The 24,929-nt window shown below is 35.4% G+C and overlaps 2 protein-coding genes across 2 annotated transcripts in view; one reads left to right on the top strand and one right to left on the bottom strand.

The window, feature by feature from the left end:
- nudt7 (nudix (nucleoside diphosphate linked moiety X)-type motif 7) overlaps window positions 1-1,767 on the top strand; it is a 3,006-nt gene extending 1,239 nt beyond the window's left edge. The window contains exon 3 of the mRNA XM_051100144.1: window positions 1,199-1,767. Coding sequence (XP_050956101.1) covers window positions 1,199-1,549 — 351 coding nt within the window. The 3' untranslated portion in view covers window positions 1,550-1,767. The remainder of the gene's footprint in view (window positions 1-1,198) is intronic.
- Window positions 1,768-4,936: 3,169 nt separating this feature from the next.
- On the bottom strand, window positions 4,937-24,347 carry si:dkey-234i14.6 (uncharacterized). The gene is made up of 5 exons (XM_051100143.1): window positions 21,708-24,347; window positions 16,131-16,307; window positions 9,345-9,566; window positions 8,423-8,636; window positions 4,937-5,597 (listed from the first exon to the last, which is right to left on the bottom strand). The coding sequence occupies exons 1-5, from the start codon at window positions 22,164-22,166 to the stop codon at window positions 5,419-5,421; spliced, it is 1,251 nt and encodes a 416-aa protein (XP_050956100.1). The 5' UTR covers window positions 22,167-24,347; the 3' UTR covers window positions 4,937-5,418.
- Between the last annotated feature and the right edge of the window lie 582 nt (window positions 24,348-24,929).

The following is a 24,929-nucleotide window of genomic DNA, read 5'->3' as shown; positions in this document are numbered from 1 at the left end:
AATTAATACTTTTGTTTATCAAGGATGCTTTAACTTGATCGAAAGTGACGATGAAGACATTTATAATGTTACAAAAGAGAAAAATTTCTATTTCAGATAAATGCTGTTCTTCCGAACTTTCTATTCATGAAAGAAACCTGAAAAAAATCTACTCGGCTGTTTTCAACGTAATAATATATTTATATCTATATTTTTTATTTTATTATTATTATTATTTTGAAGAGCAGCAAATCATAATATTAGAATGATTTCTGAAGGATCATGTGACTGTAGTAAGGATGCTAAAAGTTCAGCTTTGAAATCACAGGAATAAATGACATTTAAAAATATATTCTAGTATAAAACAGTCATTTTAAATAGTAAAAATATTATTAAATGTTTTTGCTGTACTTTGGATCAAATAAATGCAGGCTTTGTAAGCAGAAGAAAATCATTTAAAATTTTTTGACTGGTAGTGTATATAATATTAAATAATTATAAATGCCTTTATGTAATATAAAATAATTATAAATATAAATAAAATAATTAATAATTAAAATAATGTATTATGTAGAACACTACATACATGCTCATTTCTGGTGCCTGCATGCATTTTAATCAATAACTGTAATATTGTTATATACAGTACCATTCAAAGAGTTTGTATAATTTGTTTTTTAAAAAAAAACTTTTTTGAGCAGGCACATTAAATTGGTCAAAATTGAAAGTAAAGTCATTTCTAATTATTTAAAAATAATAATTTTACAGATAACAGTTACAAGTGTATTTGAAATTGTAATACATTTTTGCAATATTACTGTATTTACTGTATATTTTATCAGGTAAATGCTGTATACATAAAATATACATGAAATATATGTAAATACATGTGTGTGTGTGTGAAAAGTATTATAATTATTATCATTTAATTATTATACATTTCAAAAATGCATTATTAATATTACTATATAGCTCACTAAATACATTCTGTTTACTGCTTGCATTTTAATAAATTATTATATTATATTGATTATGTTTTTATTTGAATATTTATAATATTTAGTGAAATGATTTCCAAAGAAAAAAAAATATTCATTTTATTAAAATGCATGCAACCAATAAATAAGAATTTTGTAAGCCAGGATACGATAAATCTTTTTTTTATTATTTGTCCCTAATGAATTGTCTGCGTTTGCTGACTAAATCGGCGTTTCCATAGACTGGTCTTCTGATCACTCCGGTTGTGGCTTTCATCGAGGACTCCTTCAAAGCCAGTCCAAACACAGACGAGGTGAGCGAGGTGTTCACTCTTCCCCTGGAGTTTTTCACAAAAGAGGCGGATCATTCTGGCTATCCTGTGCCCAGCGTTTTCGGACCAACCCATAGTTTCATGTACACTGACCCCAGTACAGGAAAAATCCATCAGATCTGGGGTCTGACCGCTGCTTTGGCCATAACCGCTGCTGTGCTGGCCCTCGGAAAGAAGCCCGAGTTTGAGATCGGCTTTAACTTGGATAATCCAGCTTCTGGGTTTAAAGACATACTGAATCGCAAATTAAGCAAATTATGAAAGACGCTTCAGATTCAGTGTTACTGATCATACTAGGGGAAATTATCTACTGTAACTGAACTGTAACATTAATAGAAACCAGTTTGGTTATTCTTCATGTAAATAATTTTTGTAATTAACAATGAGGATGTCATATGTATTTTCTGAAAGGAATGATTACAACAGCATTACACACATGTACAGACATCATTGCAGTATAAATATAACATGGAAATGTGTTTAGATAAATTTGTAAATACACTTGTTATTCATCAAGAGAAGATAAACAAAGAAAATTATATTGATATATTTGACTGGTAGTGTGTATATATATATATACACTACCGTTCAAAAGTTTGGGGTCAGTAAGACTTGTAATAGTCTTTAAAGAAGTCTCTTATGCTCATCAAGGCTGCATTTATTTGATTAAAAATATAGAAAAAAAAACAGTAATATTGCAAAATGTTTTTACAATATAAAATAATGTTTTTTATTTTAACATCCTTTAAAATAGAATTTATTCCTGTGATGAAAAGCTGATTTTTTATTAGCTGTCACTCCAGTCTTAAGTGTCACATGATCCTTCAGAAATCATTCTAATAAATCTGCGGATTTATTATTAGAATGATCAATGTTGGATAATATCAACAGTTGTGCTGCCAAATATTTTTTGGAACCTGTGATTTTTTTTTTTTTTCATGAATAACAAGTTTAAAAAGTACAGTGTTTATTCAAAATATAAATATTTTATAACAATGTAAATTATTTATTATTAACTTTTAATAAACTTTTAATTATTAACTTAATACATCCTTGGTGAATAAAAGTATTAATTTCTTAAAAACAAAAAAAAAAATGTACTGACCCCAAATTTTTGCACGGTAGTGTATATATGATAGGATATACATATAGGTACTATACAACATATAGTAATACTACTAAGTTAATATTTAATATGTGTTATTGGTAACTAAAGCTAAAATATTAGATGAGAAACGGAAACTAGAAGTGTCTTGGCAATTGAAAATAAATGTAATATAATAAATAAAAAATAGTTTAAATTAAATAAATTTTAAAAAGTTCAACAAAGTTGAAATACTAAAGCTCAAACTGAAATTAAATAAAATTTAAAAAAAAATAATAATAATAATTTGAAATATTAAAACAACCTAATAAAATGACAAGGGCACATGACAAAATGACTGAAACTTAAAATTAATACTAAAAATATAAAAAATAAATTCTACTTCAAAAGAATAATAAATATTATAATAGTATGTAATTAATACTAAAATGCCACCACACATTCAATAACAATTGAAATATTGTCTACAATTTTATTTAATTGTTTTTATTTATTAAATTTATTTCATATTAATTCAATATGACATTTTTATAAATTATAATTTGTGACCTTGGACCACAAAAGCAGTCATAAGGATCAGTTTGTTTGTTTTTTTTTAATTGAGATGCATCAAGCTGAATAAATAAGCTTTCCGTTGATGTATGGTTTGTTATGATAGCACAATATTTGGTCGAGATACAACTATTTGAAAATATGGAATCTGAGGATAATATTAGTAATATTGAGAAAATCGCCTTTAAAGTTGTCCAAGTGACATTCTTAGCAATGCATATTACTAATCAAAAATTACGTTTTGATGTATTTACGGTAGGACGTTTACAAAATATTTTCATGGAACATGATCTTTACTTAATATCGTAATGATTTTTGCCATAAAAGAAAAAATCAATCTTTTGACCCATACAATGTATTTTTGGCGATTGCTGCAAATATACCTGTGCTACTTAGGACTGGTTTTGTGGTGCAGGGTCACAAGTAGAATATGCCACATTTCTCCATTTGTCCACTAGAGGTCACCACTGCCTGACTTTTAACAGAATCCACAGACGTACAAGTCTAACACTTTATTTTATTAACAAATATCACAAAATAAATAGACATCTTCATTTTATATGTAACATAACAGAACTGAATGTAATTTCTGCCAGGCACTTAATTTCTACTGATCTGATGAATCATTCCTTTTGTTTGATTGTTGATCAAATTCATTCAAGTGATGTGCTGTCTGTTTGTGATTCGCAGAAACATGCTGAAAATCCCACCGTTAAAAACGACTGCTGGTACCCATTCATTTTTGCTATAGTGCAGCAACTTACTATATATCTGACTTGTTTGTCCTATAGCAGTAGAGTCGATTGGGTAAGAGCGTGTTTGACGTCAAAAGCGAGTTTTATCAGCTGAACAGATGTGTCTATACTCAAAGACTCTGAAGATATAACAAACACTTCCTGACACTAAACTGAAGTGGAGACCATTTGCTCAATGTTGGTGAGATGAAAGGAATAGCGAAAAAACACATTTCCTGAATGTTTACTCACCATCAGGCCATCCAAGATGTAGATGAGTTTGTTTCTTCATCAGATTTGGAGAAGTATAGCATTACATCACATGCTCACCAATGGATGTGAATGGGTGCCACCAGAATGAGAGTCCAAAACAGCTGATAAAAACATCACAGTAATCCACACCACTCCAGTCCATCAGTTAACATCTTGAGAAGTGAAAAGATGCATGTTCGTAAGAAATTTGCACAAATAAAGCACCGTTTACAAGTGAAAATAGTCCTAAGCAAATGTGATTTGGATGTGAGAGACAACAGAAGACAGACTTTTTCACTGTATAAAGTGTTATTATGGATTATCGATTCATTTTAATGCAATTAATCGCATACAAAATAAAAGTTCGACTTTGATTCGTGATTTGACTTTGCCTAATAAATGTGTGTGTAATTATTATGTATATATAAATACACATAAATTAATGTATATATTTAAGAGAAATACGTTATTTGTGTACAAAATATTTGTTTTCATATTAGGGCTGGCAAACGATTAATCGCATACAAAATAAAAGTTTGAGTTTGCCTAACGTGTGTACTGTGTGTAATTATTATATATATATAAATACACACAAATTAATGTACATATTTAAGAAATATTTAAAAGTATATGTATTTATTATAATTTTATAGAATTTATTTTATACATAAAAATATATTGTACATAACATATTTCTCTTTAATATATACATAATAATTACACACAGTACACACACATATATTAGGCAAACTCAAACTTTTATTTTGTATGAATGAATGAATGAATGATCGCATTTATACGAGTATGTGATTAATCGTTTGACAGCCCTAATTTGTTTCTGACAAAACACAGCTTTTGGCTTCTCAAGATGTTAACTGATGGACTGGAGTGGTGTGGATTACTTGTGGATGATTGTGATGTTTTCATCAGCTGTTTGGACTCTCATACTGACGGCACCCATTCACATCCATTGGTGAGCAACTGATGGAAAGACACATTTCTCCAAATCTGATGAAGAAACAAACTCATCTACATCTTGGATGGCCTAAGTATGAGTAAATATACAGGAAACCTTGATTTTTGGGTGAACTATTCCTTAAAGGCTAACATTACACTAATTAGGACACTTGCTTTGATATTTTTCCACATATTCCACATATTTTTTAAGGTCACTGTATCTTCAGTAAGATTTTTCTTAGGATTGTGGTCATTTTAGGCTGGATCGGTCTCTTATTCTTTTTGTCAAGATGTTTGATCTACTCAAAAACACAATGTACCAATTTTACCATCACATTACACCAATTAACTTTTTTTTCACAAATTAAATGCTAAAACACAAACTTTGGTCACTCTAATGCGCACTGAATATTCAACATTCCAGACAATCACAAAATAGATCATAAGTTGTAAGCATTACGTGTTGTACGTTTATAACTCACCTCAAAACACACACACACACTTTCTTTGTTGCACAATCACGCTCAGGGTCATTCAAACACGGCCGAGGCCAGTCCGCTTTTCCTGAAAGTCTCTGCCACGTGTCTGGAGTGCTGGATTTTGGCCGAGAGCGCCTCAAACACGTCATTCTGGTCCAGAGCCGTGGCCGTTCTGTAGATGAACATTCCTAGTGACTCCAGTCCTCTCATGCCCAGATTCACACCACAGCCTTCCACAGAATCAACAAAGACATAATTATATTATAGATTACAGACAAAAGTGTGAAATATACCAATATACAACCAGATATGATCTGAAAAGGAAAGGTTATTTACACTGACTATGATTAAAGTATACACTGACCAAAATTATAAATACCTTTGTTTTTGCCCCCGTTTTTCATGAGCTAACCTCAAAGATCTAAGACTTTTTCTATGTACACAAAAGGCCTATTTCTCTCAAATACCGTTCACAAATCTGTCTAAATCTGTGTTAATGAGCACTTCCACCTCATAGGTGTGGCATATCAAGATGCTGATTAGACAGCATGATTATTGCACAGGTGTGCCTTAGGCTGGCCACAATAAAAGGCCACTCTAAAATGTGCAGTTTTTTCACTCAGCACAATGGCACAGATGTCACAAGTTTTGAGGGAGCGTGCAATTGGCATGCTGACTGCAGGAATGTCCACCAGAGCTGTTGCCGTGAATTGAATGTTCATTTCTCTACCATAAGCCGTCTCCAAAGACGTTTCAGAGAATTTGGAAGTACATCAAACCGGCCTCACAAGCACAGACCACGTGTAACCACACCAGCCCAGGACCTCCACATCCAGCATCGTCACCTCCAAAATCGTCTGAGACCAGCCACCCAGACAGCTGCTGCAATGATCGGTTCGCATAACCAAAGAAATTCTGCACAAACTGTCAGAAACCATCTCAGGGAAGCTCATCTGCATGTTCGTCGTCCTCATCAGGGTCTCGACCTGACTGCAGTTCATTGTCGTAACCGACTTGAGTGGGCAAATGTTCACATTCGATGGCGTCTGGCACTTTGGAGAGGTGTTCTCTTCATGGTGAATCCCAGTTTTCATTGTACAGGGCAGATGGCAGACAGCGTGTATGGCGTCGTGTGGGTGAGCGGTTTGCTGATGTCAGTGTTGTGGATCGAGTGGCCCATGGTGGCGGTGGGGTTATGATATGGGCAGGCGTATGTTATGGACAACAAACACAGGTGCATTTTATTGATGGCATTATAAATGCACAGAGATACTGTGACGAGATCCTGAGGCTCATTGTTGTGCCATTCATCCACGACCATCACCTCATGTTGCAGCATGATAATGCACGGCCCCATGTTGCAAGGATCTGTACACAATTCCTGAAAACATGAAAGCTGAAAACATCCCAGTTCTTGCATGGCCAGCATACTCACCGGACTTGTCACCCATTGAGCGTGTTTGGGATGCTCTGGATCGGTGTATACGACAGTGTGTTCCAGTTCCTGCCAATATCCAGCAACTTCACACAGCCATTGAAGAGGAGTGGACCAACATTCCACAGGCCACAATCAACAACCTGATCAACTCTATGCGAAGGAGACGTGTTGCACTGCGTGAGGCAAATATTGGTCAAACCAGATACTGACTGGTTTTCGGACCCCCCCAGAGCCCCAATACAGTAAAACTGCACATTTTAGAGTGCCCTTTTATTGTGGCCAGCCTAAGGCACACCTGTGCAATAATCATGCTGTCTAGTCTACTCAGCATCTTGATATGCCACACCTGTGAGGTGGATGGATCATCTCGGCAAAGGAAGTGCTCATTAACACAGATTTAGACAGATTTGTGAACAGTATTTAAGAGAAACAGACCTTTTGTGTACATAGAAAAAGTCTTAGATCTTTGAGTTCAGCTCATGAAAAATGGGGGCAAAAACAAAAGTGCTGCTTTGTAATTTTGTTCAGTGTATTATTAATTTTTTTATTATTCAATTTTATTCAATATACAGTTTATTTTATTTTATTTTATTTTATTTATCTTCATTTATTTATTTTTTGAAATGCAAAATCATTTAAACTGTGTCACAGTATCACCCAGTTTTGGTGTGAAAGTATGTTTTTTATACATGGAATTTGGCTTTTTTTTTTTTTGCATTATAAATTTTAGGTTTTAGAACTAAAATATTATTTAAACCCCTAAATATATAGGTTTATTTAATCTAAATTTGTAGCAGTAGATATACAGTTGAGGTCAAAAGTCTACATACACCTTAAAGAATTTGCTAAATTCTTTGCAAAAATTATTTTACCAAAATAAGAGGGATCATACAAAATGCATGTTATTTTTTATTTAGTACTGACCTCAATAAGATATTTCACATGAAAGTCATTTACATATAGTCCACAAGAGAAAATAATAGTTAGAATTATAGTTACAAAGTTAGAATAAATTAGAATTTAAAACAGTTCACTGATGATCCAGAAGGAAACACAATGCATGGATTTGAAGATCATGGTAAATGTAACTTATTTTGTCGTCTGGGAAACATGTAAGTATCTTCTGTAGCTTCAGAAGGGTAGTACTAAATGACAAAAAAATTTTTTTTTGGCAAAATAAGAAAAATGTACACATTTTCATTCTGTTCAAAAGTTTTCACACCCCAGCTCTTCATGCACCATGTTTCCTTCATTTTGTATTATCCTTCTTACTTAGGTCAGATAATTACCATTTTGCAGATTCTGCAAGGTGTATGTAAACTTTTGACCTCAACTGTATGTATAGTTTTAAATATGAATATCCATAAACACAAGTATAAGGGGCCGTTTACACACAATGTGTTTTTTAACAGTTAAAAAAGTGAGAGGCAGGGCAGTAAAACTGGAGGAAAGTTAAAACCCACAAGACTTGAACTCAACAGTCAAATACCTCCATTTACTCCATGTTTACATAAGAAAGCACAGTGAAATTGAATACCGTGTTTGGTGTGAACGGCCCCTGAGAAAGTAACTTGGCCTAGAAGCGTTCAGGTGATGTTAGACCGTGTCTGTGCTCACCAGTGTCAAAGTTGAGCACTCGCGCAGCTTCTCCTTCCACAGTCACGGCGACATTGTCTCCTTCGATGTAAGCAGCGCTGACGCGTCTGTAGGACAGCATGATCTCGAACAGCTTGCGGCTGCACTGCATGTGGTGCAGGGTGAGTTCACTCAGACGCGGCTCAATGTCTGTCTTATACGCGTTGAACGACTGGTGGAAGATGTTCTTCATGATCTGAGTGAACAGAGACGACAATGATTCGTTCAGTGTCTCAGCGTACACGCTCATCAGGGGTCTTTTCAAACACATCATCACAAACACACACACATGTATATATAGTGACTGTAACCAGGTAACAGCATGTGTCTCTGTGAATTACATTTCCTGTGACAGCCGTGTCTTGATACATCTGGTCTCTTTTTATCTCTTTGTCACAGTTTTTTTCTTTAGCTCTTTGCTGTTTCCATTTTTTAACCACCGCTATTTTTCCACTTTTATCTGTGTTTCTTCCAGTGGTGGATGAAGTACACAAATCAAGTACTTGAGTAAAAGTACAGTAAAAATAAAAGTACTCCTTTTTCAATTTTACTTTCAATTTTACTTTAGTTACCATGTTCTGAACATCACATCCTTTCTTTTTCCCTCAGATGTAATCTATCTAGGTGAACGAAATCACATGCATAAATTACGTTTTACAATATATTCAAACAAAAAACTGTTATTTTAAACAGTAAAAATGCTGTACTCTGGATGAAATAAATGCAGGCTTGATGAGCAGAAGAGACTTCATTCATTCAAAACATTACAAATTTTACTGTTCAAAAACTTTTGGCTGGTAGTGTGTATATATACACATGAGCAGAACAGCATTTTGGATGATCACATAAACTTCAGATTCGATTGAGTTCATAACAGTTGCATGCTGGGTTTGAGACGTCTTACTGAAGAGTTGGCTGTGTGGCGCAGGAAATGCATCATTTTGGAGTCTGCGTCTGAAGTGCAGGCCAGAGCCATGTAGCGGTTCCGGAACGTTCCGTAGATCTTCAGGTGGAATCCAGGCTTTGCTGCCGGCTGAGAGGAGCTGCGTGATTCCTTCACGGTGTCGATCCCGTATGCCGACAGATCAAAATACAAACTATGTGCACGGATCTCAGGTGTGGGAACCTAGAAAACAGAAACAGACCAAATTATTATTTCTTGCAGAAGTATAAAGAGCATTTTACATCAGCTGGACCAGTACCAGTCCCATTAATTATTGCAATTATCTTCTGTTCCCCCAAACTGGTGATCTTTTACTCAGATGAAATGAGCAGAGGAAATTTCATTGGACTAAACCGATTTCTAATGGGGAGCAAAATCTCCCAGCAGGCACTATTTTATGAAACAATCGAATAATAGTGGCAGAAGCATCAGTACAGTACAATCCAGCCAGGTCATGTTCTGGCCTGTAAGGATTTCTTATTTGTCTCGTGTCTGAACAGACAGACACTGACTACTGCATAGTCCTAAATGAAAGCAAGTAACTTTTATGTTGAAAAATTTATTTTTTATGAAATCAATGAAAACATAAAATGTATACAATCTAGGTTAAATCATCATTTAGCATTAATCACTGTTTAAACGTTTATTCAACACTGAAACCACAGCTAAATCAATGTTGAAGGTAAGTGACATGTCTGCTAGGATGGCCTATTTAATTCTAAAACCCAAATATATACTATGGTTTTTTTTTTTTACTTTTATGCCAAACTCATAGCATTTTAAAGGGGTTTTCAGATGCCCATTTTCCACAAGTTGATATGATTCTTTAGGGTCTTAATGAAAAGTCTCTAATATACTTTTTTTAAAAATTCTCAATGGTTGTGTAAAACAACACCCTTTTTACCTTGTCAAAATAAGCTTTGCAAAAATCATCCCATTCTGAAGGGACTGCTCCTTTAAATGCAAATAAGCTCTGCTCGCCCCGCCCCTCTCTTCTCTCTGTGGAGTGACGAGCCTGTTTACTTTAGCCGCGTTTACTCGCTAAACATGCTAACTAGCACGTTATTAGGAAAGGCGATCGCAAAAATTCATAAAAAAAAAAAACCTTATACTCACTTTTGCTGTAAGTGAAGCTGGATCACGAATGATTTTAATTAATTTTACAGATTAATTAAAAACCACTGCATGGATTTTTATCATTATCACACTTCCAGCACACATTAATGTTCAAACAACATGAAAAAGTGAACTTTGCATTCGATGACCCCTTTAAAGTATATTAAAGTCATTTGATAAATTTCATCTTTGTCCAGTGTCTGCACTATTTCTGTCCAGATGTTATGAGCGATATCAAAATATGAGAATATATTTTGAAGAATGTTGGTAACCAAAGAGTTTCTTGTTCCTGTTGGCTTCGATTAGGGGGGAGTGGGGTAAGATGAGCCATTTTTTACTTATGGTCTTCAAGATAAGGGAAAATGAGGCAGAAGTACATTGAAAGTATTTTAAGTAATTTCAGGATGTCTCCTATCATTGTTAATTATCAGAATGTATCTGTGACAAACAGTTCTAAACTTATAGATGCTTATAAAAAAAAGTGTTTCTGTGGCTCAATTTGCCCCACGTTAGAGGTAAGCTGACCCAAGTCAGTGCTCTGTAAAAAACAAAAAACACAATTTGTTGAGTCAGCTTAAAATCATTTGTTACCCTGCTGCCTTAAAATTTTAAGTTCAGCCAACTCAAATAAGTTTAGTCAACTTGAAATGTTAAGTTGTTCTAAGTAACAACTTAGATATTTGTGTTTGTTAAACTTAACAGATGGGTAAGTAACCCAGCTGCCTTAAAATTTTAAGTTGAATCAACTCAAATATCTAAGTTGTCACTTAGTATAATTTAACATTTCAAGTTGAACAAAACTTTTTTTGAGTTGACTGAACTTAAAATTTTAAGGCAGCCAGGTAACAAATTATTTTAAGTTGACTCAACAAATTGTTTTTTACAGTGTGGGTAAGATGAACCATCTGACTGAATCTGATTCAAACCCATGTGCAATTTTAAAGATAATTTTCCTCTTTTAAAAACTAACTTAATAATCATTTTACAATCAGTCATATTTCTTTTCTTAAAGCTAACCTAAAATAAAACCAGTCAAATTAAGTTTCATTTTCAATCTTCCATTGTTTGCATTTCTGAAACAACATGTTGAACACCAAAGTTGTAACCTTTCCAAAAACACGCTAAACGGAGAATTTGTTGAGTAAAATTGAATAAAAACTGAATTAGAATGAAGAAATAAACATCACTGAAACTAAAACACATTTGGCTCACTTTGCCCCATGGCTGGTATTTTGGAAAGAAATAGCTGGCTTACCAATGCAGGCTAATATTTAGCTAAATTACACATTTCACACACCATTTCTGCCAGACTGTGAAAAGGAGATACACATGGAAGGAGTGGAAGGCACCCAAAAACTGTTTTTGGCTTGTCAAAGTGGCTGTTACTTCAAAGCAAATTCATTCAGGTCTAAAAATATTTATGATGCATAATCATTTAGCTAAATATTAGCCTGCATTGGTAAGCTAGGTATTATTTTCCAAAATACCAACTATGGCAAAGTGAGCCAAATGCTGTGGGGTAAGTTGAGGCAACACTTTAACTAACCCCACCTAATGGTCTGTTCGACTATGGCAAGAATCTATTGACTAAAATGCTTCAGTTTAAAAGTTTCAGTGACGTTTATTTCTTCATTCTAATTCAGTTTTTATTTAATTTTACTCAACAAACTCTTTGTTTAGTGTGTTTTTGCAAAGGTTACAACTTTGGTGTTCAACATATTGTTTCAGAAATGCAAACAATGAAAGATTGAAAATTAAACTTAATTTGACTGGTTTTATTTTAAGTTAGCTTTAAAGGGGTCATCAGATGCTAAGTTCACTTTTACATGCTGTTTGAACATGAATGTGTGTTGGCAGTGTATGTACACATCTACCCTGTAATGGTAAAAATCCATGCAGTGGTTTTTAATTAATCTGTAAAAATAATATCCCCTTTTTCAAATCGAGCTGTTCTCAGATGCTTGTCGTTGTGGCGTCACACCCACAGAGCCCGCTCCCACGATAGTTGATTGACATGAGCGTTTTACCTCAGATCAGCTGTAACAGTCCGACCTCCATGTTTTAATGCCGGAGCAGGGATGTAAGTTATACAAGAATTGAGCAACTGAGGTGTTGTGTTGCGCCTCCCGATCTACATATATCCGTCTATGTTCATGCAAATCATTCGTGATCCAGCTTCACTTACAGCAGAAGTGAGTATAAGGGTTTTTTTTACGAATCTTTGTGATCGCCTTTCCTAATAATGTGCTAGTTAGCAAGTTTAGTGGCTAAACGCGGCTAAATGCGGCTAAAGTAAACAGGCTCGTCACTCCACAGAGAGAAGAGAGGGGCGGGGCGAGCAGAGCTCATTTGCATTTAAAGCAGCCTCGACCAGAATGGGATGATTTTTGCAGAGCTGATTTTGGCAAGGTAAAAAGGGTGTTGTTCTACACTACCACTGAGAATTTTTAACCAAAGTATATTATAGACTTTTCATTAAGACCCTAAAGAATCATATCAACTTGTGGAAAATGGGCATCCGATGGCCCCTTTAAGAAAAGAAATATGACTGATTGTAAAATGAAATTTGATTATTACGTTTATTAAGAGATAAATTATGGGTTTGAATCAGATTCAGTCAAATGGTTCATCTTACCCACAGACTTGGGTCAACTTACCCCTAACGTGGGGCAAACTGAGCCACAGGAACACTTTTTTTCACACTAAGGAGTTATACGTTTAGAATCCTTTGTCACAGATACATCCTGATAATTTAAAATGATACGAAACATCCTGAAATTACTTAAGATACTTTCATTGTACTTCTGCATCATTTTCCCTTATCTTGAGGACCACATAAGTAAAAAATGGCTCATCTTACCCCACTCCCCCCCTAATGGAAGTAAATGTGAACCAGAAACTCTTTGGTTACCAACATTCTTAGTGCAAAATAGTGCAGACACTGGACAAAGATGAAATTTATCAAGTTACTTTAATATACTTTAAAAGGCTATGAGTTTGGCATAAAAGTAAAAAAAAAACAAAAAACATAGTATATATTTGGGTTTTAGAATTAAATAAGCCATCCTAGCAGACATGTGACTTATCTTCAACATTGATTTTGTTGTAGTTTCTATCCATGGTCACATGACAGTAAAAGTGTACAGTTTCACAGCTACAGGGGGTGGGTCAACTTACCCACTGGCTCAACTTACCCCACTCTCCCCTATATTTTTGACTGTGCAATGGAGGTCAATGGGAACTGAAACAGTTTGGTTACCAACATTCTTCAAAATATTTTCTTTTGTGTTCAGCAGAAGAAAGAAAGCCGGAGGTTTTGGAATGACACAACAGGTTTGGAATGACACAAGGGTAAGTAAAAGATCACAAAATTGTCATTTTTGCGTGAACTGTCCCTTTAAGGCTCACAGAGAGAGTGAAAAATGCTAACACCTGGTGCTGATAGTCAAGAATCCTCAATATTCAGAGGCAAGTTTCAGTTGCACTAATTAGACTGAAACCCTGCTTATCTCTGAACCTTATCAAGGTTGCTAAAGCTCGTTTGATGAATTACTGTATACATAACACAGACTAACAAAACAGCCTGTCGGGGGGACGCTAGCTGACCTTGGTTATCTGCGTTAGCTAAACCCCCTATAACATCTGTTCAAACAAAAAACCCATTAACTAAAGAGAGAGATAGAAAAAAAAAAATCAATTATACAAACTGTCATTCTAAACCTCTGTCAAAACAATCAAATTACAGACAGAATGACTGTTCCTCATTACATGTGCTGTTGCTGCTAATGATGGAGGCTGTCGCTTCTCTCCGCCTCATTTGCATCATCAGTGTTTATTGCTGGCAGAAATAGACTCTATTATTATTCAAAATGGCTTAATTTCCTCACCCATATTCATAAAATGAATCAGCCCAGTAGGACCCTGATGACCTCATGACCACAGAGCACTCGGACTAACGCTCTATTCATATTCAAGACACAAAAGAGACATTTCTGAGAATAATAGCAAGGGACGAGGCAAAAAAGGTTGCTACCGAGATATAATGGTGTGATGTGGTATAGTGATTTGAAGAGAAAGAAAGAAACATGCATATGCACTGCAAGGAGCCATTCAACACAGAATCCAACAAAACTCCAATGTTGATTTCATGAGCTTTTAAAAGACTTTAGTTCAAAAGTTTACATACACCCTGGAGAATCTGCAAATTTTACCAAAATAAGAGAGATCAAACAAAATGCATGTCATTTTTTATTTAGTACTGACCTGAATAAGATATTTCCGATAAAGATGGTTTACATATAGTCCACAAGAGAAAATAACAGTTGAATTTATAAATATGACCCTGTTCAAAAGTTTACATACTTCCTTGATAGGACACATATATCAAAGAGACGTCTATTTGACGTCTATATTTACATCTGGAAGACGTATTTTTTAGAGGGTTTGCTCATCTCCAATACATCTATAGGATGTTTCCTATGAGATGTCAAATATACATCTATTAGATGTGTTTAAGATGTTTATGATTTAGAATGTATGTAAAACTGACATCTTACAGACGTCTGTCAGATGTTCGTACGCAGTAGATGTTTTCCAGATCAACTGATCTTTAACAGACATCTTGCAGACGTACGTGTGCTATCTGGGTTCTTAATACTGTGTTATTAACTAAAGAATCTACAGCTGTGATTTTGTTTGTTTGTTTGTTTTATTTTGTTTAGTGATAGTTGGCTGTGAGTCTCTTGTTTGTCCTGCTGTTCTTCAGAAAAATCCTTCAGGTCCCACAAATTCTTTCGTTTTTCAGCATTTTTGTGTATTTGATCCCTTTTGAACCCAACAATGACTGTATGATTTTGAGATTTATCTTTTCACACTGAGGATAACTGAGGGACTCATATGCAACTATTACAGAAGGTTCAAACACTCACTGATGCTCCAGATTGAAAAAATTATGCATTAAGAGACGGGGGTGAAAACTTTTGAATAGAATGAAGATGTGTACATTTTTCTTATTTTGCATAAATATCTTACTTTTTTTCATGTAGTACTGCCCTTCAGAAACTACAGAAAATACTTACATGTTTCCTAGAAGACAAAATAAGTTACATTTACCCTGATCTTTAAATTCCAAAAGTTTTCACCCCCCGGGTCTTTATGCATTGTGTTTTCTTCTGGAGCATCAGTAAGTGTTTGAACCTTCTGTAATAGTTGCATATGAGTCCCTCAGTTGTCCTCAGTGTGAAAAGTTGGATCTCAAAATCATACAGTCATTGCTGGAAAGCATCACACAAAAATGATGAAAAGCCAAAGAATTTGTGGGATTTTTCTGAAGAACAGTGGACAGGACAAACAAGGGACTCATGAACAACTATCAGTAAACAAAAAGACTTAGCTGTGGATCATTCAGGTAACAACAAAGTATTAAGAATCAAGTGTATGTAAACTTTTGAACAGGGTCATTTTTATAAATTCAGCTATTATTTTCTCTTGTAGACTATATGTAAACATCTTTTATGTGAAATATCTTAACATGCATTTTGTATGATCCCTCTTATTTTGATAAAATAATGAACATTTTGCAGATTCTACAAGGTGTATATAAACTTTTGACCTCAACTGTATGTAACTAACCTGTCTCTGGTCCAGTCTTTCTATAGTAGCATTGGCGCCGTAAGCGCGACATGATTCCACAATGTAATCGGCGCTGATGCCCAGCACAGAGCAGGAGTCTCCACACGAACCGTCAGCAACTACAATCACCCGTGGCCATTCACCCCTCGGCATCTTCCTCAGGTACTCCTCACTAAACTACGGGACCACAGCAAGAGAAAAATATTCAGGTTAGCAATACAGTTCTTTTACTGAATTTAGTGGGACGAGTGCGGTAAGATTCCCAAGGAAATGAATCAAAAAAATATGCAGCATACAGTCTGATTCATTAAAATATGATTCCGAACCAGATCTTTTTAGTAAATCAAAACATAGTGTATCCGTGAGCCTGTTATTTTTAGAAATTTAAAAACATACAACCAGTAGAGTCTGGTTTCCGATTGTATGAATCATTGAGACAGTTCTTGTTAGTGAATCAAAAACCGACAGCGCAACATATACAGTCCATTTTGCAAATTAAGGACTCTTCTGAAGCAGTTCTTTTAGATGAATCATAATACATATCATAAAAAGAATCTATTCAAGTCTATTCAGTTTTCCAAACAAATGGCTCTTAGGACTTGGTTGTTTTAAATAAAACTCTAAGTGAATCACTTGAAGTGAATCAAAACATACAGTGAGTCCAGTAGTCAGATTTGTGGTTACATTGTGGTTCGATTCCTGAATAAATGACTCTGAACCAGTTATTTTTAGTGAATCAAAACATAGTGCATAGTGCACAGTGCATGTGTGGGCCTGTTATTGTTTGTGATTCAAAACATACAACATACATTTTAAATGAAACAAAAACTTTCAACGCACAAAGTGTAGACAGTTTCTTTAACAATTGACTCTTATTAACCAGTTCTTTCAGGGTGAATCAAAAACATATAGCACAGTCAGTATGGTTTGATTCTCAAACAAATGATTATAAACCAGGTCTTTTTAGTGAATCAAAACATACAATGTATCAAATAGTCAGGTTTCTGAACAAATTACTAATGAGCCAGTTATTTTCAATGATCCAAAAACACACAGTGCATTCAGTGGAGTCTGATTTCCAAATATAACTCTTTGAGCCAGTTCTTGGTAGTGAATCAAAAACTGCCAGCACAACCAATGCAAAACTCTTCTGAACCAGTTCATTCAGATGCATCATAAAACTAAGTACTCAGTCTGTACAGTTTTTTAAAACAAATGGGACAAAAACATTCCATGTGCACAATGTACTTGGTATTTGATTCTTGAACAAATGACTCTTATGAACCAGCTCTTTGAGTGAATCAAAATATACAGTGAATCCAGTAGTCATATTTCTGCACAAAAGGAGTGGTTACAGTGTGGTCTGATTTCTGAATGCACTGTATGACTCTTATGAACCAGATCTTTTTGTGAATCAAAACATACAGTATGTCAGTTTTTCAGTGATTCAGTGGAGCCTGATTTCCAAATGCATGACATTTTGAGTTCTTTGTAGTGAATCAAAAGCCTACAAAGTGAACCAATAACTCTTTTGAACCAGTTCTTTCAGATGAATCATTAAACAGAGATGGTTCTTTTAAATGAAACAACAACACTTAACAGGCAAAATACAGAAATTCTTGAACAAATTACTCTTATGTTCTACTCTGTTATAGTTCATTTAAGTGAGTCAAAAAATACAGCACGGTCAGAACAGTCCAATTCCCTAAACATGACTCTGAACCAGTTCTTTTTAGTGAATCAAAAAATACAATACATCAGATTGTCTGATTTCCAAAAGAATGACTAAATTAAATTCATATTAGGCTAAATCAAATCAAAACAATCAATATACACACTCCATTTTGAGCCAGAAAACAATGTTTATGAAATACACATTTTGTGTTTTTCATTGTTTAGTACTATTTAAAACATTATTAGGTAGGACCAGCTATTGGATTGGACTGGTCATTATGCAAGTAAGGTGAAACAGAACACAGAACATAGCACACTTCTCAACCACAAACCACGTTTAACCTGCATAGGGGTCTTAAAATCATCAGTCATTCATTTGCATGGACAACGACAGGTAAAAACTCTTATTTGTCCCTGACAGTGTATGCTCCTCTGAGCGGAAGGACATTTTCTTTAAACCAGACTGACAGCTTGTCACCCAGAATAGCTCTAAATGAAATGAAACTCAAGTCTGGTTTGGTTTATTGGATGTGAGCGTCTAGATACATCAGAGAGGTGGCATAAATAGACAGGCCTGAGAGTCCAAGGCCAGAGAAATCCATTTACACAAACTGGAACACTTACCTCACAGTGCATGACTGCATCTGACATACTGCAACGGAATATAATGCCTAATACTGAAAACAAATAGTATGTAAAATGGCATATAATATGCAACAAGAAGCATGTAAACTGTAGTATACTACATGCTCATCATGTTGTATGTCTGAATGGAATTCAGTTTTAATTTTTGTACTTTTAATTACATTTAATAAAATAACTCTATATATGGAAATATGATAGACACTATGCTAGAATGCTACTCTGAACATAGTCCACGAACACATACGTATCTCAGACAGAATAAATACCAAAAGATATTGATTTCTACAAAAAAAAAGACAGAGAGAGAAAAAAACTTTGGCTCCATGACAAATTGTTTGGCCCTCAGAAGAACACGGTCAAGATGAAATGCTCAAAGCGTCCCAAACAAACGTCTGTCTCGACTGAAAATAAATCCTTTTCAGCATGCAGCAACCCACAAAAGAAAGAGTTCTTTTATAGCAAACAATAAAATACTGCTGGCCTTCACAAAAACCAAAATAGGAGCGAAAGAGAGAAAGAGAGAGAGAGGTCTTCAGTGGTTTATTGCTGTCTGCTGCTTTATGAATGCCTTCTCACTGCACCTGTTAAACATAATCACCTGTTCATTATATGACAGACATCAGGCAATTAGTTAGTTGGCACTAAATGTGTATTTAATGAAACAGTTTGAAAAACGGCCGTCACAGTAATTTCCTGTATGCCGGAGCCATCTGTCAGACCGGCCCAAAATGCTGTCTCATGGTGATAGAAATTCATTGCTGCTTGTGTTTTTATTCCTGAGGCAATTGCTGCTCTACATTAAAAAAAAAAAAAAAAAAGATATAATTTTTAATCTTTAGAGAAATGCAATAGTGCATACCTGTGAGAAGAAAATGTGTGTCCAAAAACAGATTTTAATTGCTGAAGGTCATATTTCTGCAGACGGCCAGCAGCTTTATTGAGCTTCTTGGCTATGACTCGACTCTGTCTGCTGAGTTAACACTGACTGAACCATAAGGACAGTTTCTCTGCTCAGCAAATCTATTGGAAGAAGCTGTTCAATTATATTTTGTGGTTTCTAAAGCCAGTGGCATCATGCACCATTTTTGTTTGTTTATTTAGTTTTAGTTAGATAAGTAATAACCAAGTAATACCGTATTTTATGTACACCTTTAAAACATGTGAGTCTACACATCTTCATCATTAAAAAATAAATAAATAAATAAACATGGTAAATTCATTATTTATTTATTTTTCATTTACTTGACAAATAGCAGGCATTTCTAAATCATTAAATATCATTGTATTCTCAGTGTTGTACCATTTGAAAACTTGACACATAATTGCCTTGTCATGAAAAGGTCAAATTATTAAATTATTATTAAAGACTCTGGCTTTGACACACAGGATCTACAGGCGTCTGATTTATGGAGTCATAAGAAAACAAAATGACTTCATTTATTATGGTTACACCACACTGACTAATTTGGGTTATTAGTTAGCTAATAAAGTTACTAATTAGCTGGTTATTAGTTGCTGTATGTTGGTTATTGGTCATCAGCTATTCGAAGTTGGCTATTAGCCAAACTGGCTATAAGTTGGTGCACGTTGATTATTAACTAGTCAGATCTGGTTATTTGTTGATACAGGCTGGTCAATAGATTGTATAAACTGGTATTTAGCTAGTTTAAGTGGATTATTAGCTGGGCCAAACTGGTTATTAGTTAGTGTATGTTGGTTATTAACTGGTCCAACTGGAAATTTGCTGATCCGATCTGGCTGTTAAAATTGTTTAAGCTTGTCATTAGCAGGTTTAGGCTGGTAAGATAGTTTATGCTGGTCATTTGCCGATTCAAACTGGCTGTTGGTTGGTGTATGTTGTGATTACCTGGTTGTTAGACTGTTTGAGCAGATCATTAGTTGAAGTTAGCTATTAGCTCATCCAAACTGGTTATTAGTTGGTGTAAGTTGGTTATCAACTGGTCCAACTGGACATTTGCTGATCTAATCTGGTTGTTGGATTGTTTAAGCTTGTCATTAGCTGGTTTAGGCTGGTAAAATAGTTTACACTGGTCATTTGCTGATTTAAACTGGTTATTAGTTGGTGTATGTTAGTTATTAACTGTTTCAAGATGGTCGTTAGACTGTTTAAGCTGGTCATTAGGTATTTGAAGTTGGTTATTAGATCAGCCAATCTGGTTATTAGTTGGTGCAAGTTGGTTATTGACTGGTTCAACTGGACATTTGCTGATCCAATCTGGTTGTTAGATTGTTTAGGCTTGTCATTAGCTGGTTTAGGCTGGTAAGCTAGTTTATGCTGGTCATCTGCTTATTCAAACTGACTATTAGTTGGTGTATGTTGGTTATTAACTGGTTGTTAGACTGTTTAAGGTGGTCATTAGTTGAAGTTGGCCATTAGCTCATCCAGACTGGTTATTAACTGGTCCAACTGGTCATTTGGTGAACCAAGTTGATTGTTAGATCATTTAAGCTTGTCATTACCTAGTTTAAGCTGGTCATTTGCTGATTCAAACTGGTTATTAGTTGGTGTATGTTGGCTATTAAAAGTTTCAAGCTGGTCAATAGGCTATTAGCTAGTTGAAGTTTAAGAATTAGCCAAACTGGTCATTAGTAGTTGCAAGTTGGTTATTAATGGTCCAGCTACTAATTTGTTGATCCAAGGTGGTTGTTCGATCATTTGAACTTGTCATTAGCTAGTTCAAGCTGGTCATCTGCTGATTCAAACAGGTTATTAGTTGGTGTTGGTTATTAACAGACCCAAGCTGCTCTTTAGACTGTTTAAGCTGGTCATTAGATATTTGAAGTTGGTTATTAGCTTATCCAAACTGGTTATTAGTTGGTGCAGTGTGGTTATTAACTGGTCCAACTGCTCATTTGCTGATCCATGCTGATTGTTAGATTGAAATGGTCATTAGCTAACCATTAACTAGTTTAAGCTGGTTGTTAGCTGGGACAAAACTGGTTATTAGGTGATCCAAGTGGTCAATGGATGGTTCGAGCTGATATGGTATGATCAGGTGGTAGCCGGTCCAGGATTGTCTACCACCTAATAACCATCAAATAACCAGCTTACACCTAATGAAATACCATTACCATGTTCCAAATCACAGCTATAAGCTTCTTTTGCATTTTAATATAATTTTCAATATATGACTTGGTCGGGGAAAGTGTGTGGTAAAAATAACTATACGGTAACTTTAACACGTGGTTCTGATTTATTTGCAAGCAACGCCGTAAGAAACCACAACTCGCACGCACCTTTGTACCCAGATGGACTTTCACGTCAACCTTTTGCTTCTTCTGCTCCAGGATGCTCAGCAGATACTCCTGAAACACTCCGATCTTGGTGAAGAAGTGCTCGTTGTGCCAGCAGCCTTCCATGTTGTCAAAATCCACCCCCAGGTCCAGGAGGAAGCGGACGCTGCGGGGGTCCAGCGCGATCTGCTGCGGTCTGCAGAGCAGCGCGCTCCGGTAGCGCTCATCCAGAAGCGTCAGTTTCAGCACCTTGCCGGAGCGGACAGCGACCAGAGCCGCGGTCAGCCCGATCGGACCCGAACCCACGATCAGAACCGAGATCCGAGCCCGCCACTGGCGGATCCCGTCCAGGCTCACCTTCACCACCACGTACACCAGCACAGCGAGTAAAGTACTGAGCGCGGTGTCGTACGCCAGCGTCCGGTACTGATCCACGGGGCTCTCCGCGCTCACCGCAACCATGTCGGGATTGTTCAGGGAACTGAAGACAACACGCTTCACTTGTTGAGGAGCTTTGCCATCGCTGGCTGCCACGTTACATGTGGGAGGTGAAGTAAACGCTCAACACGCTCCCTGACGAGCAACTCTCACACCGCACTTCCTCTCTCTCGCCTTTCCTCAGAAGAAATCAGTGTACAAATGCGCATCTTTTTTGTTTTCTAAGCGCACTGCAGTTCATCTCGGCTGCTGCTGCCGGTGTCTCAATGCGTGTGTGTGTTAAAGAGTTTAAGGTGGCTGGGTATTTTAAAGGAACTGAGGCTTTTTAAAGGTATTTTAAACGTGCAATGAAAATGAAAATAAAATATATCGGCGGGTTGACTCACGCAACGCACATTAGCATGTTTGCAAATATTTGTCTAACCAAACAATACTACACGTGAGTTTTAGTTACCTCAAGATGATTTCGTCATATGTTACCTCAGTATTTGCTGTTTTGGACAGCAAAATATGATTTGAAACATTTTAAAAGAATTTAAAGGTTCATCCAAAAATAAAAAATCATAATCGTATCAATGCTTTCTTTTGAGTACAAAAGTAGATATTTTGAAGAATGTGGGTTATTAAACAGTTTTGATTGCTTTAGTGTTACGGGAAAACACTGATACATTTCTGAATATATATATATATATATATATATATAAAATGTCGAAGGAAAGTCTTATAGGTTTGGAACATGAGGGTCAGAAAACAATGACATTTAATTTTCTCTTTAAGGGTTTTGCTCATACATCAAATTTCAAACTGAAGCTGTTTTAGTTTGCTATAAGGACTACAACAGTTATTCGAAAGGTCAGGTCACATTCTTGACAAGTTTTTTTTTTTTTTTTTTTTTTTTTTGACAAGTTCACAATTGTTGAGGCCAATATACAGCTGAAGTCAAGTGTTTACATACACCTTGAATCTGAATCTGCAAAATGTTAGTTATTTTGCCAAAATAAGAGAGATCATAAAAAATGTGTTTTATATTGAACAGTTAAACTACACACTAAGAGCCGGGGGGTGAAAACTTTTTCAATTTGAAGATCAGGGTAAATTTACCTTATTTTGTCTTCTGGCAAATATGTAAGTATCTTCTGTAGCTTCTGAAGGTCAGTACTAAATGAAAAAAAATGCTATTTAGCCAAAATATGAAAAATGTACACATCTTCATTTTGTTCAAAAGTTTTCACCCTCTGGTTCTTAATGCATCGTGGTAACTTCTGGAGCATCAGTGAGTGTTTGAACCTTCTGTAATAGTTGCATATGAGTCCCTCAGCTGTCCTCTGTGTGATAAGATGGATTTCAAAATCATACAGCCATTGTTGGAGGGGGTTCAAATAGACAAAAATGCTGAAAAAGCAGAGAATATGTGGGACCTGAAGGATTTGTATCTGTTCAGGACAAACAAGGGACTCATGAACAACTATCACTAAACAAAAACCAGAGCTGTGGATCATTCAGGTAACAACACAGTATTGAGATTTATTTTTTCTAGTGGACTATATGTAAACATCTTTTATGTGAAATATCTTATTCAGGTCAGTACTAAATAAAAAAATAACATGCATTTTGTATGATCCCTCTTATTTTGGTCAAATAATTTACATTTTGCAGATTCTGCAAGGAGCGTGTAAACTTTTGACCTCAACTGTTGGTGGTAATGTTACAGCATAACAAAAGAATATAGGAAAACAGTTTTTAATACTTGCAGCAAAACTACACATTCAAGCATGATATTTAAATTTCAATCAATTTAATTAAAAACAGTCCTAGCATAAAAACTGCTGCATTTCCTGACCCAATGTGATCCAATGACTAACAGATTAATCTTTTGCAAAGCAAAAGAAAAAGTCTGAAATATTATCCGACTATGTCATCTAAAATCAATAACACGATAAAGAGAACATTATATTATTCAGTAGAGCTTTACTTGCAGTCCCAATATTATCACTTCAGTATTTTCAAATTATTTCCATCACACTTCTTAGAAAGGCAAGATGTTGGTTGGTCTCTGGTTTTTGTAACATCAGTCCACTCTAGACTATTTTTAGAGTTCGCTTGTCGTACTGTTCAAGATGTGATGTTATTTCCAGCTTTTATTGATTCTCAAGAGCTAAAACTGTCAAGCCGATGAAATCCAGTCTCAGATTAAACTGTAATAAATTACTGCTCTACCTTCCAAATTGTGTATTGTATTCTGAAGTGTTTACTGCGGTGCAGTGTTGTAAATTTCATATTTAACAGTGGAAAAAAATCCGTAATAGTCATAAATGACAAATTACAAGCATCAGTGATACCAAAGTCCCTTTAAGGCAGTGGCTCTCAACCTTTTTCTTGACTCAAAGGCCTCTGCATCTAACTGTGATAAATTAATCCAGAAGTTTCAAGGACAGTTTTTCAGTAAAATCAATATTTGAGAAGGCAAAATATGTAATGTCAGTTTCCATGCTGAACAACTTCATTTGGAGGAGGGGGGTTGGGGGAATCAGAGGTTCAGGGAGTTTATGCATTTCCTGAAAACCTAAAGTGTTACTGTTTTGACTACGTCATAGCTTTCTGAGAGGAGAAAATGTTGACCTGAGCAGCTTCCACATGCTGTCTGTGTCACAACACGTGAGGAGGAAGGCGCAACATGACGATGAAATGCAATGAGAAGTCTTTAATACAGTCCACACAGGTAAATCCACAAAAGTTAGGTAGGAACACAGGTATTCATTGACGAGACTGGACACATAGCATTGAACT

This window comes from Labeo rohita, chromosome 25 (genome assembly GCF_022985175.1).
Source record: "Labeo rohita strain BAU-BD-2019 chromosome 25, IGBB_LRoh.1.0, whole genome shotgun sequence".
In the NCBI taxonomy this organism is placed as follows: Eukaryota; Metazoa; Chordata; class Actinopteri; order Cypriniformes; family Cyprinidae; genus Labeo; species Labeo rohita.
This window is presented reverse-complemented; position numbering and strand designations above follow the sequence as displayed.